The sequence below is a fragment of the Chiloscyllium plagiosum genome, chromosome 38 (genome assembly GCF_004010195.1).
Source record: "Chiloscyllium plagiosum isolate BGI_BamShark_2017 chromosome 38, ASM401019v2, whole genome shotgun sequence".
Lineage (NCBI taxonomy): Eukaryota > Metazoa > Chordata > Chondrichthyes > Orectolobiformes > Hemiscylliidae > Chiloscyllium > Chiloscyllium plagiosum.
Window position 1 is genome coordinate 7,801,532 of NC_057747.1, and position 16,576 is coordinate 7,818,107.

At 40.8% G+C, this 16,576-nt stretch overlaps 1 protein-coding gene across 6 annotated transcripts in view; it reads left to right on the plus strand.

Moving 5' to 3' along the window:
* LOC122541788 (paladin-like) overlaps nucleotides 1–16,576 on the plus strand; it is a 244,182-nt gene that overhangs the window by 110,885 nt on the left and 116,721 nt on the right. For all 6 annotated transcript variants that reach the window (XM_043678767.1, XM_043678766.1, XM_043678768.1 and 3 more), the window contains exons 14-18: nucleotides 1,537–1,716; nucleotides 5,301–5,498; nucleotides 5,686–5,826; nucleotides 7,678–7,749; nucleotides 8,713–8,853. In XM_043678767.1, the coding sequence (XP_043534702.1) occupies nucleotides 1,537–1,716; nucleotides 5,301–5,498; nucleotides 5,686–5,826; nucleotides 7,678–7,749; nucleotides 8,713–8,853 (732 nt within the window). The remainder of the gene's footprint in view (nucleotides 1–1,536; nucleotides 1,717–5,300; nucleotides 5,499–5,685; nucleotides 5,827–7,677; nucleotides 7,750–8,712; nucleotides 8,854–16,576) is intronic.

A 16,576-nucleotide genomic window follows, 5' to 3' on the forward strand; every position in this document is an offset into this window, starting at 1 on the left:
TAGGTTTATTTTCACTAGAAAAAAGGAGATTGAGGGGGGATCTGATTGAGGTTTACAAAATCATGAAGGGTATAGACAGGGTGAATAGAGACAAGCTTTTTCCCAGGGTGAAGGATTCAATAATGAGTGGTCATGCTTTCAAGGTGAGAGATGGAAAGTTTAAGGGGGATACACGCGGCAAATACTTCACACAGAGAGTGGTGGGCGTTTGGAACGTGTTGCCAGCAGAGGTGGTAGGGGTAGGCACAGTACATTCATTTAAGGTGTATCTGGACAGATGCATGAGTCGGTGGGGAGCAGAGGGATACAAATGCTTAGGAATTGACCGACAGCTTTAGACAGTACATTTTGATCAGCTCAGGCTTGGAGGGCCGTTCCTGGGCTGTAAATTTTCTTTGTTCTTTGTTAGTTTGGGAACGGCGGTCAGATTTGGAAAAGATATACCTTTATCCTGTTTGTCCTGGCTCCCCCATTGTGACACTGAACTCTATCAATCTGGCCTTCAAAACCAAGACTACTCAAGCCTTCATTGTGCTTCCATTTTTTATTTTCTGCTTTGTCCTGTTTGAAGTGTATGACCTGAAGTTTTGAAAGGATTTGCTTTTAGTGCAGTTGCAGTTTGTGGTTAGATCCTAAAAGAGAACACCAAGATATGATGGTAGTGCAAACCAGAGATGGCAGTAAATTGCTTGATTGACCCCTGAGACTCCACAATACCAATCAATGCCACCCTCAAACAAAAAAAGCATGGACCCAACCTCAATAATAGAGGTTGCTAATTTGGCTTGTGCTGAGGCTCCTTGTTCAATTTTACAAGATGTATATTGACAGAGCAGCTTTAGGTAAGTCCTGATGTTGTGCATGTTGCAGACCAGGCCAGACTGCCTCAAAATATTTTAAGAAGGTAGCCTACATCCTAACATTTTCTTACTTGAAAGGTAGATGTAAAGTGCATGTTCCAGATTTGATGCGACTGGTCAAACTACTTGACATTAAGCAAAACACTATAGTTAAATACAAACAAAAGAAAGAGGAATTCAGAATAACAACTGTTGGAAAACTTGAATAATAGATACAGTACCTATTACTAATTAACTGTTCCACTACAGTAACATCCCATAATCGCACGCCATGGCAAAAAGGCAAATTCAGACACCGATTCTTAAATGCAATGCTCCAGTCCAAGAGGAAGAAATATTAAGAGAACATTCAGAGAGTGTGACAACCAAGAGACATTCACTAAAGTTCACAGCTGTTTTGAGATCCCAAACCGCTTCTAACATTACTGATAAAACCAAAACCCAGAAATCTGAATCTGTAAGAGCTGGCCACACCCATTCAGGTGGCTCCCATTGTTCAAACTTTAAATAAAACTAAAGGCCTCAAGTTGTTACTTAAGTCACCTTCAAGTAGCCAGTTTGGTATCTCTGCCTTAGAACTTCTCTTCAAACAAAGCCAAAACAAAACAGCCTTTTAAAGTGACAGCATCATCACTGTGCTCTATTAAGATAATGGTTTAGTGGCTCCTCTTGACAGGCTTGTGGCTTGGTCCTGACATACCTGACTGATAAGAAGAGGAATTACAGCAACATTTTGTGGGTGACCTTACGAGAGGAGTTAGTGCTGGAGGGGAATGGCCAAGTGTACACACCCCGGGAACCAACCTGCTTGGAACAGCCCATCACGATACCCACCAACTCATCAGAGCAGCTCGAAGTGAGTAACCAGAACAATGTCTGCTTGAGGTTATTGCTGTAGAAAAATGTCCAATGTGAGTGTTATGTTTCTCTGGTTCAAAGGAAGATTGCCTCCTTAGAGGGAAAAAAAATGAAAGAACTGCGAATGCTGGAAATAAAACAAAATCAAAAATTGCTGGAAAAACTTAGCAGGTTAGGCAGCATCTGTGGAAAGAAAGCAGGATTAGTGTTTTGGTCCAATATGACTCTTCAACAGTACTGTTGAAGTGTTTATTCCAAAAAGCATTTGCAGCTAATAAATTAAGAACAGGATTGGGGTAAACCAGTTTGACCCTTCAGCCTACCCCCACCATTCAAGGAGATCTTGGTTGATCTGTAACCAAAGTTCATTTACCTGTTTTTAATTTTTTTTTAACCCTTTTTCCTCCATAACTTTGGTTAATACAAACCTACTAATCTCAGATTTAAGATTAACCGGATGTAGCACAAAATACATTTGTAGAAGAGCATTCTAGACTCCTGACTACACTTTATATGTAGTAGCCATAACAAAGTTATAACTTTAATATTTAAGCTATGCCCTGATACTAGATTGCCCCCAACCAGTGGAAGGCCTTTTGAAGTGTAGACACTCTTTTATTGTGGGAAAGCAGCTGCCAATTTGTGCACAGCACATCAAGCTCCCCACAACCAACAGTACTATAAAAATCAGATCTTCTTTAATGAAATTGTTGAGGTAATAAGTATTGATCAAAACACCAATGAGAGCTCCCCCTCAGTTCATTGAACAGTGTTCTCAGATCTTTTACTTCTGCCAGAGAAGACAGGCTTAACTTCTCATCCGAAAGCTGTCACCTAAGATTGTAAGACCACAAAATGTAGAAGCAGAAGTAGCCCATTCAGCCCATTGAGTCTGCTCCATCATTCAGTGAGATTATGACTGGTCTAATGGTTCTCAATTCCACTTACTGCCTTTTCCCCATATCCTTTGAATCCGTTGCAGTTTAAAAATGTCTATCTCAGCCTTGAATATACTTAATGACCTAGAGACTGGTTTACCACCAACCTTCCATGGTAAAGAATTTCAAAAATACGTCTGTCATTATAGCACTCCCTTGGCACCACACTGGAGTGTCAAATTGGATAACATGCTCAGCTCTGTGAATCTGCTGAGCAAAAGCGAAGGTGGTCCCGATGAGCCAGGGCTGACACCGATCAAAATGATCTGAGCGTCTTAAGCATTTATATGATCTCAATTTGTACAATTCATCCGAGCGCTATTGTCCTATTGTTCAATGCTGGATAAACATACTTGAAGTATTGTCCTTTAGCCATTGACGTCTTAGGGATAAATCATCTTTATGTTGCTAAATAAATGCTATGATGAGGGGCTTTTGAATATAATGAGTATCAATCTTCTGTGGCAGTTCAGGGAGCAAGACCTGGTTAGAGGTCATGGGATAATTGGCCTAGCATTCCCATTTGAAAGCTGCATGCAGTCTCTTTAATTTTGTTACTTATAGTTAACTTGTAAAACTTAGAATTTGGGAGGCTGGGAAGTGAACTTAGCTGCAACAAAGGAATTTTTTGTAGTATCAGCTGCATGGGACACCATCAAATTGCCCTCTAAGTCACACACCATGCTGACTTGGCAGCAGGGGAAGGGGGAGGTGGCATGTGTAAAATGGAGGATGAAGTTAAAGAATTAATGGATTGTCCCCACATAAATTCCTTTTTAAATGCTTGATTCAAGTGCTATGGCCATTTGCTAAAACACACTTTGGTCTTTTTGTACTTTGTGATTTTAAAGAATTTTGGCCCTTAAATATTTTTGTGTAATGGAGGAACTGTCTTATGAGATAAGATACACAAAAGCAAAATTCTGCAGTTGCTGGAAGTCTGAATTAGAAATAAAGTGCTGGGGAAAACTCAGCAAGTCTGACAGTATTTGTGGAGACAGCTAACATTTCAAGTCTGTAAACGCTCATATCTGAGATGAGATACATCTTTGGTGAAAGTCAGCAGGGGATGAAGAGTAAATGCTGCTGTGGATCAATTTATCTCACTTGGATGCTGAATCTAATTGGCATTACTAACTACCAAGGAGTCTTAAGGACTTGAAGATTAATCTCCAGGACATTGGCTTGATCAGTGCTGAAGGAAAAACATTGACCATTGGAAGAGTTATCTATCTCATTCACTGCCCTGGTGTGCTGGTTCTCTTGTTAGAAAAAGCATTGAAGATGGATGAATAAAAATTTGATTAATCAATAATCATCCCTTCAGGCATTCAAAATTCTGTTCACTTTTCAATTGGTGAATGAAGGTGAGACTTCATGATGTAGACATGCTCAGTGGCCAGTTGCCGAAGGTCATATGATTAAATCTCTAGGAATGCACCCAATGACAGTTAGCAGTTGAGGGGTTGATTTGAAAGTGAAAAGCATGGGGCCTAGTTGGAGAGGTTGTCTAGCAATGATTGAACAGAAGAAAAGTATATACTTGTTAAATAATTTAAAGGCTGAGAAGGATCACATAAATAAATTTAGTTCTGTTTGTTTGGTTTGATCATTTACTGTTACCATAAAGAGAGAAATGGTAAAAATGAACATTTAAAATAATCAACAGACTTTTAAAGGACAGTGAAGAAGATTATCTAAGATTACGAAGAGATCTTGATCAGTTGGATCAGTGGGCTAAAGAGTGGCAGATGGAGTTTAATTTGGATAAATGAGAGGTATTGCATTTTAGTAAAACAAGCAAGGAGCAGGACTTACACAATTAATGGTACGGCCTTGGGTAGTGTTTTAGAACAGAGAGACATAGGGGTTCAGGTATATAATTCTTTGAAATTTGTGACACGGGTAGACAGTGTGGTTAAGAAGACATTTAGCGTGCTTGCCTTCATTGTTCAGACCTTTGAGTATAGAAATTGGAATATCATGTTCAGGTTGTACTGGACGTTGGCAAGGCATCTTCTGGAGTACTATATGCAGTTCTTGTCATCCTCCTATAGGAAGGACATTATTAAATTAGAAAGGAATCAAAAAATATTTACCAGAATGTTACTGGGAATTGAGGGTTTGAGTTATAAAAATAGGCTGGATAGGCTGGGACTTTATTCACTGGAGCATAGGAGACTGAGGGTGGACCTTATAAAGATTTATAAAATCAAGAGGGGAATAGATAAAGTGAATACAAGGGTCTTTTCCCTAGGGTGACAAAGTTCAAAACTAGGGGCGCATATTTTCAAGGTGAGAGGAGAAAGATTGAAAAAGGACATGAGAGGTAACTTTTTTACACAGAGAGTGGTTTGTGTGTGGAATGAACTGCCAGAGGAAGTGGTGGATGTAAGTACAGTTACAGTATTTAAAAGACATTTGGATAGATACATGACTAGAAAACATTTGGAGGGATTAGGGCAAAACACAGGTAAGTGGGACAGTCCGGAAATATGGTTGGTGTGGACTGGTTGGGTCTGTATGACTCTGTGAAGCTATGGTTTGTCAAAACAGTTCTTCAGCAAAATATCAATGCATATTTGTTTATAATGGAGTATATTTCTGGCTTTTGTTAATGTTATTAATTTCATTTTTTCAAAAGAAACTAGAAAATGGCCTTAAAAATGAGATTTTGGCATCGCAGAAGTTACTTGAAGTACAGCTGGAGCAGGAGAAGCAGATGAAGTTGTTTAAAAGTTGTCTCACCATGCAGGAGATTTTCAACCAACTGAAGAGCTCCCACCAGGGCCTACTGTATAGACGTGTCCCCATTCCTGATTGTGGTGCTCCAAGAGAAAAGGTAAAGGGATGCTGAAAGGACCTCTGTCCTTGTGAGGATTCTTTTAGGAAAGAAAGGAGGAAAATAGGGGCAACAGTGCATAAGCTAAAATTAATTTTGTGTCCAGATTTTTATTTGATATTACATTTTATTCTCCAAATTTCTCACTGACTTGCCATTCATTGCTATGACTTCATTTCCTCTCAAGGACTTTGACAAGTTATTTGAAGCCATGAAAACAGTTTTCGCAGATGATACCCGCTCAGCAATTGTATTTAACTGTCATAACGGGAAAGGAAGGACAACGACTGCCATGGTGCTGTCAGTCCTCGCTTTCTGGCACTTCAAGGTTGGTACTTTTCTCCAGTTTTAGTCAGTGACGTACGCTGGCCTCTTATGTACTATCAGCTTATTTGTGCTGTGCAGCACAGATGATTTTAAATTATGCAGACTGAACACTACTTCATGAGATTTTCTTGTATTTAACCGATTCCAGATCTAATGAAGCCACTGCCCTGTTTTGAACAACTCTAATTGTTCTTTAACTTTGTAATGATGGTAGCATTTGGAAGCAAACAGTTTAGCTCCTTACATTAGTGTGCTGGGGTCCCAGTCCCTGGAATGTATTCCAGCAGGGTAGACACCCATGCAAAGTGGAACCCAGTGGTTTATACAGAATGGAGATCAAGCTGGATCTGTAACATGTGTTCCGCCAGAATTCTTGTAGGACATGCACAATATCAGTCAAAATCTGATGCTCAAACCATATAAGGGATTAGGACCAGGGGCCTGCTTTTGAACCTGATGCTGTTGGAGTTGGTGGCGGTCGCGGGGGGGGCGGGGTGGAGAAGCATTGTTGGATAATGTCCAGGTCCCTATTGTTTTCGTTTGCAGCTGCCCTTCCTGGACCAGCTCAGCACCAGGTTATTTGAGTTGGGCAAATTATCACTAGAAAATCACCTTATTCTATTTACAAGTTTGTCAGGAGCTTATGGATAATAAATTGGGTGGCGGGAGGTGTCCCCAGAATCTCTGTTATATACTGGTGCTTTAAAATTCCAGGGTGTTGCAGAGGTGTCAGAATTCTGGCTTGCTGTCTAGGGCTGCATATTTCTTAATTGCATTGGAAATTGTCCTCTAGGAGTCTCTTCAGATCAGTGAGCACAGTCTTCAGGGGAGAACAAGACTTGGCATAAATTAGAATGCAGGGAAAATTAGTTTTCTGTGAGCTTAAAATGAGGGTTGCAGTACTTTCCTCCTGGGTTTGATGCTGAATATTCATCCAGTAAGGTTGAGTCTTGTGGCTGGTCAGCCCAGCTGCGACAGTGGCTCATGTGAGTTTCAGAATAATGTCAACACTGAAGGTTTGATCCACATTTCAGTCATTGGGAACTGCCATCTCACCCTGTCCCCTGGGATCAGAAGACCAGGACAAGCCAACACTAACAAAAATTGTTATGAAAACAGCTCAAGATAAAGCTTTACTGCAACAGGTGGAACTTGAATTTAATGAAAAAAGCCTGGGATATAAAAGCTGATTGTTGTATGTATATCTCACCTTTAAGAGAATTCACTGATAAGGACTCTGTGCTGTTCATCTAAAATGTTGCAACTCTACCTGGCAGTTGGGTTTGCAAGCTGCACGCACTGAAGTTAGCTGTTTCTTGTAATGTCAGCTTCACGACTTGTAATATGTTTTACTGTGTTAGACAAATTAACGTACAGAATGAATCAATCTCTGGGTGTTTAATTATAAGATCATGATCATTAGCAGGATAGTGGTGACTGTGAAATTATCACAGATTGTCACTGAAACCCATCTGGTTCAATAATGTCTTTTGGGGAAGGAAATCTGCCATTGTTACCTGGTGTGGCCTACATGTAACTCCAGAACCATGGCAATGTGGTAGACTCTGAACTGACCTCTAAATGGCCCATCAAACAGCTCAGTTTAAAGGCAGTTAGGCATCGTCACTTTGTTGACTGCTGGAGGCTGTTCATACTTGTTAAATCATCTTTGAGCACTTTCAGATTCAGGGAGAAGAAAGGAATTTCATCACTCATGCATTTAATCACAGTTCAAGGCCCATGGAGGTTAGGAGAAGGAAATTTGTTGAGGGAAGTTCCTCCTATACCTTGAGTATTGATCAAACCCAGGAAGCTAAAAAACTGCTCATCTAGTTCTGTGTCCTTGTTGCAGGGAATTCCTGAAAATAATGAAGAAGAACTCGTGAGTGTGCCAGATGCTAAGTACACAAAGGGAGAATTTGAGGTAGGTGAAAGGCAACTCCCAGATAAACAGGTTTGCTCTGGACTCTCACTGTGATTGAATCACTGAAATTCGTTATCATGAGTGAATTTTGCCATTCATAATATCTATGCTGTTGTGGCTATCTATGTTTTAAACTGTGCTTCCAGGTACTGTTCATCTTTAGCTTCTTCTCCTTTGTGATGTGCTGAGCTTGGAGAATGCCTGCATTCTGTTAAGCTTCAGAACCAATTGTAGAGCAATAAAGATCGAGATTAGACACAGGATGGAAGCTTTTAGATGGCAAAGGCTTGAGTAGGTCAGTGAAAAGCGACTAGTGTTTGCAAGTGAATTTCCACGGGACCTCTGCTCTATTACTGCATTGATACATATTGCCTCATCAATTATGGAGGTATGAGCCTCAAGGCTAGTTCTTCTCAGGGTTGTTAGCGCTTCATGAGTAGATTGGAGGGCCAGTAACAGAGATTTTGAAGTAGATCATAGAATCCCTACAGTGTGGAAGCAGGCCCTTTCGTCCAACAAGTCCACACTGACGCTCCGAAGAGTAGCCCACCCAGACCCATTCCCCAATCCTATATTTACCCATGTCCAACGTGCCTAACTTGCGCAGCCTGAACACTATGGGCAATTTAGCATGGCTAATTCACCAAAACTGCACATCTTTAGATCGTTGGAGGAAACCAGAGCAACTGGAGGAAACCCATGCAGACACTGGGAGAATGTGCAAGCTCCACACAGACAGTCGCCCGAGGCTGGAATTGAACCTAGGTCCCTGGCGCGATGAGGCAGCAGTTTTTCAGGAGTTTGCCTGTGGAAACCTGTGCTTTGGAGAATGGAGTTTGTTTGCAATGCTGCCACAGGCATAAGTCTAACTATTTGCTTTCACACTGAAAATCCGTACAGCTGGGAAAGGACATGACTCCAATTACAAAACTATGGCATTAACCTTACACATCTTTCTCTCAGATTGTGATGCAGATAGTTCGACTCTTGCCCGATGGACACAAAATGAAGAAGGAAGTAGACCTGGCTCTGGACATTGTGAGTGAGACTATGACTCCAATGCATTACCACTTGCGAGAAATCGTCATCTGCACTTACAGGCAGGTGAGTCAATACCCACGTGGACAGATACATCATCCATACAAGTACCTTTCCTTCCAAGTCAGATCTTTCTGTGGATGAGAGAAGTTTTGTAAATGGTACTAGAAGGTCCATAAAAACTGCAAATTTATGCGGAGGTTCATCTATTATCTTAAGTAGGATGGAAAGTAGGATTCAGAAAATTACTACAGACCAAATTCTGCAGGTATGATGAAGCGCACACTGGTCATTTGAGTAGAAGACAAAATTACATCACACATTTTGTGGGATGTCAGATATGGGATTGAGTGAGTACTGTATAAGGTCTTGGACTCTTTACAGTTGAATCTGCTATAACGCATGTTTTTTCAACATGAATTGGCATAGAACACAAATTTTCCTTACCTGTATTGGCTGTAATGTGATTCCAACCCCATTAGTTTAAATGGTGTGCCTATTGCACGATTTTCTTATAACGTAAAATCACACGAGAGCAAAACTATCACATTATATCAGATCTGACTTAATTTGAATCTGTTAGAAGTAGTTCAGAGAAAGCTCACCGATTCCTGGGATGAGGATGCTGTTGCCTTGAGAAAGGTTGGATAGGTTGAATCTACATCCATTAGAATATTGAAGAATGTGAGGTGATCTATGGAATATTCCAAAGGGACTTGACAATGTGAATGTTGAAAGGATGTTTCCTTTGGGGAATGACTAGAACAAGGAAACACAGCTTAAAAATGAGGGGTCTCTCATTTAAAACAGAGCTCAGGAGGATGCTTTTCTCTCAGAGCCATTTGTCAATGGAATTATCTTCCCCATAGAGCACTGGAGGCAGGAATATTAAACCTCTTTAAGGAAAAGGTAGATGAACATCATCATCAGGCTAGGCATGATTGTGGAGTTGAGACCACAGTCAGACCAGCTATGATCTTACTGAATGAAAGGACAGGTTAAAGGAACTGAATGGCCCATTCCTGCTCCTAATGTTCATAAGGGAACACTGGATTTAATTGATAAATGATTGGTGGTGGTGAATTGAGAACCTTTGACACCGGATGGATTCATCAGCCTCCCTCAATCCCACTCCTTTTTGTGATATCAATATTTTGTCGTAAGTGTCAGAATGTCCTAGCTGTCAATCTGGGATTGCATTATCATGAATTTGTGAGCCAGAACGATAGCCATTTGGTGATGTTTGAGGTGAATGACACGTCAGCGATGTTTCTTTTGTCACCCTTTGTGTGAGTCTTATTCATCATTTACATGAATGTTAATGAACTGGAGGCAGTGTTTTTGTTCCGCATTGATTTTTATCATTTGCATTCATAATCACCAGTGCTTTTGAATTTTTTTCAAAATGTTGGAAATCAAAGGATAATCATGAGTGAAACTGAATGAATATTATTTCATGAAGTTTTTGTTTTATAGAACCTGTGTATAGAATTTTTTGCACTGCAGGTATACACACAATTCTGGCTGATCAAAAAGCTCTCCCTCACACTTACTGACTGCCATCGGTTGTGTGGAAGGATACACAGATTGATAACCAACCTGTTTAGCTATGTTATGATTATCTCTGAGGCCATCTTGAACACAGGAGGTCTGGCTCAGAGGTAGTGTCACTACCCATTGCACCACAAGACCTCCTTCACTTAAGCATGTCATCTCGGCTAGCAGTTCAGAAGAATACTAAGGGAGTGCTGCACTGTCAGGGGTGTTATCTTTTACCTGCTGTTGTTGGTTATTGTGAAAGGTCTCCTCATTCAAGTGGGAGAGTTTTCCATATCAGAGCTAATGTAAGTCAGGGCAAATATGGGATTTGTCACAGAAAGCCAAATTTCAGACAATTACAACAATTATATTATTGGAACATCTTTTGGAGGACTCCATGTCCTTTTCTCTTGTTAATACAAATTGTTGACATTGTCTGAAATCTTACCTTAGTCCTGATTTATAATGACATTCCCATTGCAGACACTTTAAAACTATTTCAATGGATGTAAAGGACTTCCTGTGGATGTAGAAGGTGTTTTATAAATGCAGGCTCAAATTCACTTCAGAGACGAAAGTGTGGTGCTGGAAAAACACGGCAGATCAGGCAGTATCTGAGGAGCATGGGGAATTGACATTTCAGGCATAAGCTCTTCATCAGGAAATTCATTTCACCTTACAATTACATAAAAGGAATTGCCTGTAAGCTGACAGGCTAATGGTAACCAGCCTTGCTGATATGGCACAAACTATGGTTTTAACTTGATCATTGAGACTTTCCAAGTTTAGCTCTCTGAGAAGGGATAATTTATGATTGAGATAAAATAAGAGTGCAAGACTGTCGCAGTTGACTACAAACACATCAATTTTATTTTGTAACAGATTGGACCTGCCGTTATTAATAGAGATAGGAAAAGAAATAATGCACATTGCTATATCAACAGCTACACTGATCACTTTTAATAACTTGGAGTTCAATCCAGGCAAATGTGAGGTGATGCATTTTGGAAAGTCTATTTCTAGAGCAAATTATACAGTAAACAGAAGAGCCTTGGGAAAAGTTGATGAGCAGAGAGATCTGGAAGTGCAGGTCCATTGTACCCTGAAGGTTGCTGCACAGGTGGATAGAGTGGTCAAGAAGGCATATGGTATGGTTGCCTTCATCGGACGGAGTATTGAGTATAAGGGCTGGCAGGTCATGTTAAAATTGTACATGACGTTGGTTCGGCTGCATTTACAATACTGTGTACAGTTCTGGTCGCCACATTACCAAAAGGATGTGGACACTTTGGAGAGGGTGCAGAGAAGGTTTACGAGGATGTTGCCTGGTATGGAAGGTGCTAGCTATGAAGAGAGGTTGACTAGGTTAGGTTTGAAGTCATTAGAAAAAAAGAGATTGAGGGGGACCTGATTGAGGTTTACAAGATCATGAAGGGTGTAGACAGGGTGAATAGAGACAAGCTTTTTCCCAGGGTGAAGGATAATGAGCGGTCACACTTTCAAGCTGAGAGGTGGAAAGTTTAAGGGGGATACACGTGACAAGTACTTTACACAGAGGGTGATAGGTACCTGGAATGCGTTCCCAGCTGAGGTAGTAGAGGCAGGTACGGTAGATTCATTTAAGGTGCGTCTGGATAGATGCATGAGTAGGTGGGGAACAGAGGGATACAGATGCTTAGGAATTAGGCAACAAGTTAAGACAGTAGATTTGGATTGGCTCAGGCTTGGAGGGCCGAAGGGCCTGTTCCTGGGCTGTAAATTTTCTTTGTTCTTTGTTTTTTGTTCTAACTTACAGTTCAACACAGAGTTTAATCCATGAATTAAGTGTTTCTGAATCCCACCAGTAGGTGGTGCAGCTGCTCCATTTTAAGATTTAAAATACAGATTGCTTTCCTACAATGAGTTTTGTCAACTTGATTTGGCTGTAACACTGTTGGTGAATTGGGGAACGATTGTCTTGAAACATGAACTCCTGTTGGCTATTATGCGATTCCATCCCTGGTTACCTTAGGTCCATTCAAGGTGTTTACTTCAGGTCAAGTAAAAGCGGTTGGATGACCGGGCAACTGTTTTTGACTGTGCTGTTGATGTTTTTAAGTGTTTTTAGAAATTATTGCAAAAGAAAAGATTTAGATTTCAAGATTCTCTTCATTCTGGATAATGCACCAAGCCACCCTACCACCATTAGTGAGCTTTCTGAAAACATTAAAGTTCTATTTCTATCTCTGAATACAAACTCTCTCATTCAACCCATGGACCAGGGTGCATTAAGGTGCATGTTCAGAAAGCTCATTGCAGCTAGTGAGGGGGATAATTAGGACTGTGTTCTTCAATTCTGAAAGAGCTTTAACATTAAGAATACTATTGACATCATTTTGGAAGCCTGGGTGTTGTCAGTAAGGACTGCTTGTATGCAGCTTGACGCAAGCTTCTCCCAGATTTTCTTCATGATTTTAAAGGTGTTAAGGAGCTTCCAGCAATCCGTGAACATTGTATCAATCTTGCAAAGCATGATGGATTTGAAGAAGTGGAGACTAATCTACAACAACCTGTTGCTGCAGGGGAACTTGAAGCTTGATATGAAAATGATGAAGTCCATGATGCAACAGCATGAGAACGTTCCACTTGTCCTTAACTTCCCTCAGGATAGAAGACAGAGAAGCAGTTGCAGCTCTTAGAAGACAATGACTACAATGGATAATGCAGTAGGATAGCCGTTCATGGCATAATATCTTATCTGGCACCCCATGAACAGCTTCCTCATGAAAGAAGAAAGATGGCAAAGCAGCAAAAACTATTTGCCTTTTTTAAGCAAACCCCGAAGAAACAGTCTGAACACAATGAACCACAGCCATCCACTACTGGACTAATTATTTCTTGTTCGTAACCCTGCACCCAGAACTGCATCTGAAAGTGATGATGATGCTGATGATGACCCTCAGCCCCTGTCTTAATATAGTACTATAACTCACCCAACTCAGAAACCCCTTAAAGTGTTAAATTTATTGCATTATTTCATTAAAATAGATGATTTTACTTGGACTGTATTAACGTTTGTATTAAGCTAACTACTGTTTTCATCTCACTTTGACTGATATTTTTGGTGGTTCGCCCCAACCCTGTTTTTCCCATGGCCCCCGTTATTTCTATCGTGTGTTTTTTTTAATAACACAAGGTTGCACAAGAACACAACTACTGCATTATAGCAGAACAGACTGTACTTTAAATCAATCATTAATTCGTATTGAACTAACTGTGAAGAAGTGACAATAGTGCACTTAGAGAGACTTCCAATGCTTTTAGTCATTTTGGTTGGAGCTAAAGATGATCAAATATTGGTTAAAAAAAAACAAAGATTGACTGAGCGCTGATGTGCTTCCCTGCAAAAATCAATTAACATTCATTAGGAAAAATTCTAGATTTCATTCGTTGGATTTTGTTGGCAGTCATTGGGGGAGACGCAGCAGCAGTGTGGGTCAAACCTGCTCGCAGTGGCACTCCTTGGTAGTGAGACCAGAATGAGGGCAAAGGAGGAGGATGCAGGTACAGTGCCTTTTTAGGTGGGTCAGCTTTCAAGACCTTCATGTTAGCTTGGTAGCCACAGTTGAGTTTGAGGAGTCCTCCTGACTGCTTTGCCAACTTCCCAGAGATAACTTTGGGGTGTACACTCTGGTGGTCTGAGGCCTAGAAGACCCAGGCCCCTGGGGAATCCTCTGTGTGACCTCCTCAGCCTGAAGACTTTTAGTTCCCTGGCAGGGGAAAATGGTACGGTGGGGCACCGCTGGAGTAGCCTGAGAGGATAATCCATGAGTGCCTGTCTGTCATAGCTTCTCCCTGTCCATGCACAATGGTATCTGCTTCATCTCTTAAGGATATGGGGGTTAAAGTCCTGTAGCCCCCCTCTTGCCAAACCAATGAATGATGGCTGACAGAGTGAGGTTCCCCTCATATTTCTGACAGACACTGATTGTTTTGCATCTAGCTGTTCATGGCACACGCTACCTTATCTGTGAAGGCAACTAAACAGTTGTGTAAGAGAGACATCAGATAGAACTTGAGCAGACTCCTGTGCTGTTCCTTCCAGTTTGTGCACAATCTCTGGCACTTCTGCAAGATGACTTCTTGTTTGCCTCTGCAGCTCATTAATGCTGAATTCAGAGGTTCTCCAACCGTGCTGAGCTCGGCAAGGATGTGTTCTCCAGCAGTTGTCTATATATCCGACTCCTTGATTGTTTCTTTGTAGGTGGAGGCCTCTGCTGATAGAATGTTATCATGAGCCTATTCTAGATGGAAACATGAGGTGATTGTCTCTGTGTTGATGGGGGATGGGAAAGGAGGCTTTGTAGGTGCTTCCCTGAGGCTCTCCATTGTTCCTTCTCAGGGGTGTGATATGTGGGCTGGTAGAGATGGGCCTCGGGCTGAGACTCTTCTACTTTTGGCATGGGACACAGAGGCTGTCTAAAAGAATTAAAGATTTATTAAGGTTGTGAGTTGCCATTCATACCTAAAATTTTATTAAAATCTCACAAAAGCAAAATCCTGTCGATGCTGGAAATCTGAAACAACCACAAGAAGTGTTGAACGAGCTCAGCAGTTCTTGGAGCAACTGTGGAGAGAGAAACAGAGTTAATATTTTATCATGTAAGAATCTTATTCAGAAGGCTTCATATTTGGATTTGAAATGTTAACTCTGTTTCTCTCTGCACAGTTGCTGCAAGACCTGCAGGGTTTCTGCAGAATTCTCTGACTTTCTTAAAATGTTGCTGCTTGATGAGTAGCAGGGAATAGTATGTTGGAGGCTTTCTCACCAGGTGGCTGTAGATTTCCAGTTGCCAAGTAGCAGAGGCTCATTCCCTGGCTTTCCTGTCAGCTTGCTGGCCTGCTCCTTGAAAGCGCTTGAGGAGCCTTGTGGTAGGCATATTCTCCCTAACCACTGTCTGGGCACATTTGCACTTATTGTGTACATTCTTCTCTTGAAACTTGAGAGGGAGCATTAATAGACACTACAATAGATACATGAGCACTATGTTTGTTTGATAGACACACCTAGAAATAGCATTTCCCAGAGTTGTGATTGTCCAAGGGTATTGCTAGTAAGAAGAGTGTAAGAAGTTGGGTGTTAAAAAGCTTTGAAGAAAACGTCATTGTGACTAATACAGTTCAATTTCTGGTCAATGACGGTAATCACTTGTATGTTGATAGTGGGGGATTCAGGAAGATGATATCATTGAATAAAAAGGGCAATGGTTAGATTCTCTCTTGTTGGAGAAGGTAATTTCTTGGCATTTGTGTAACATGAATATTACTTGCCAATTGTCAGCTATCAATGTCCTGGGGATCCACTGTACTGTTTGGGAGGGAGTTCCAGAATTTTAACCCAGCATCACTGAAGGAATAGCAATGCACTTCCAAGTCAGAATAGTTGAATAGCTTGGAAGGAACTTGCAAGGGATGGTGTTCCCATATACCTGCTGTCCTTGTTCTTCTTGATGGTAGAAGTCATGCTATGTTCCCAATGGTCTATTGGAAAGTGAATGAGTCTTCCTGACCCCAAATGGATGAATCTTCTCTATTAATAAAAGAGGCCTTTATTCCCATTTCCAGTATTTAACAAACTGTGAGAGATTAGAATCACTTCGGGTTTTCTTATAGATTAAATGCAAGGAGTATCATCTTTCATTCCTGAAGTGCCTAGAGAAGCCCTAGAGGTGGTAACCGTATATACATTGAGTGGAAAAATCACTATTCAAGCCATTTTTGGTTTTTAAAAAAAAGACTTCATTTTAATGGGAATGGGTGAGGTGAATGGGGATTTAGAAGAAAATGTAATCCCTTGCGGGATGGCTGTTGAAATCACATCTATCTCCGCTTTCAGCCATATAGACATATGTCTGGAAAAACAGTCTCCTGAAGATATTGGGATTTTCTCAACATTCATGAAGTTATTGAGCACAAATGTTGTCCCCTCAACAGCTGGCTGTCCGCATTTTCACAATTATGGGTCATATTACCTGCAACCAGAGCTTTAACAGCTGATTGTTACAGTGCATTGTGATTGGTTGCCAAGTCTTTGATGCATTTGTGAAATAGTATTATTGGAATTTAGTTTTCAGAATCTCCAGCTGCTATCATCCCATGGTTGTGAAGCAAATGAAATAAAAAAGAAAGACTTTGACTTATTGTCCCTTTTGTGAGCTCTGTACGTCCCATTATATTTTGTGACCAGTGACTCCTTCTGATTTGTAGCATA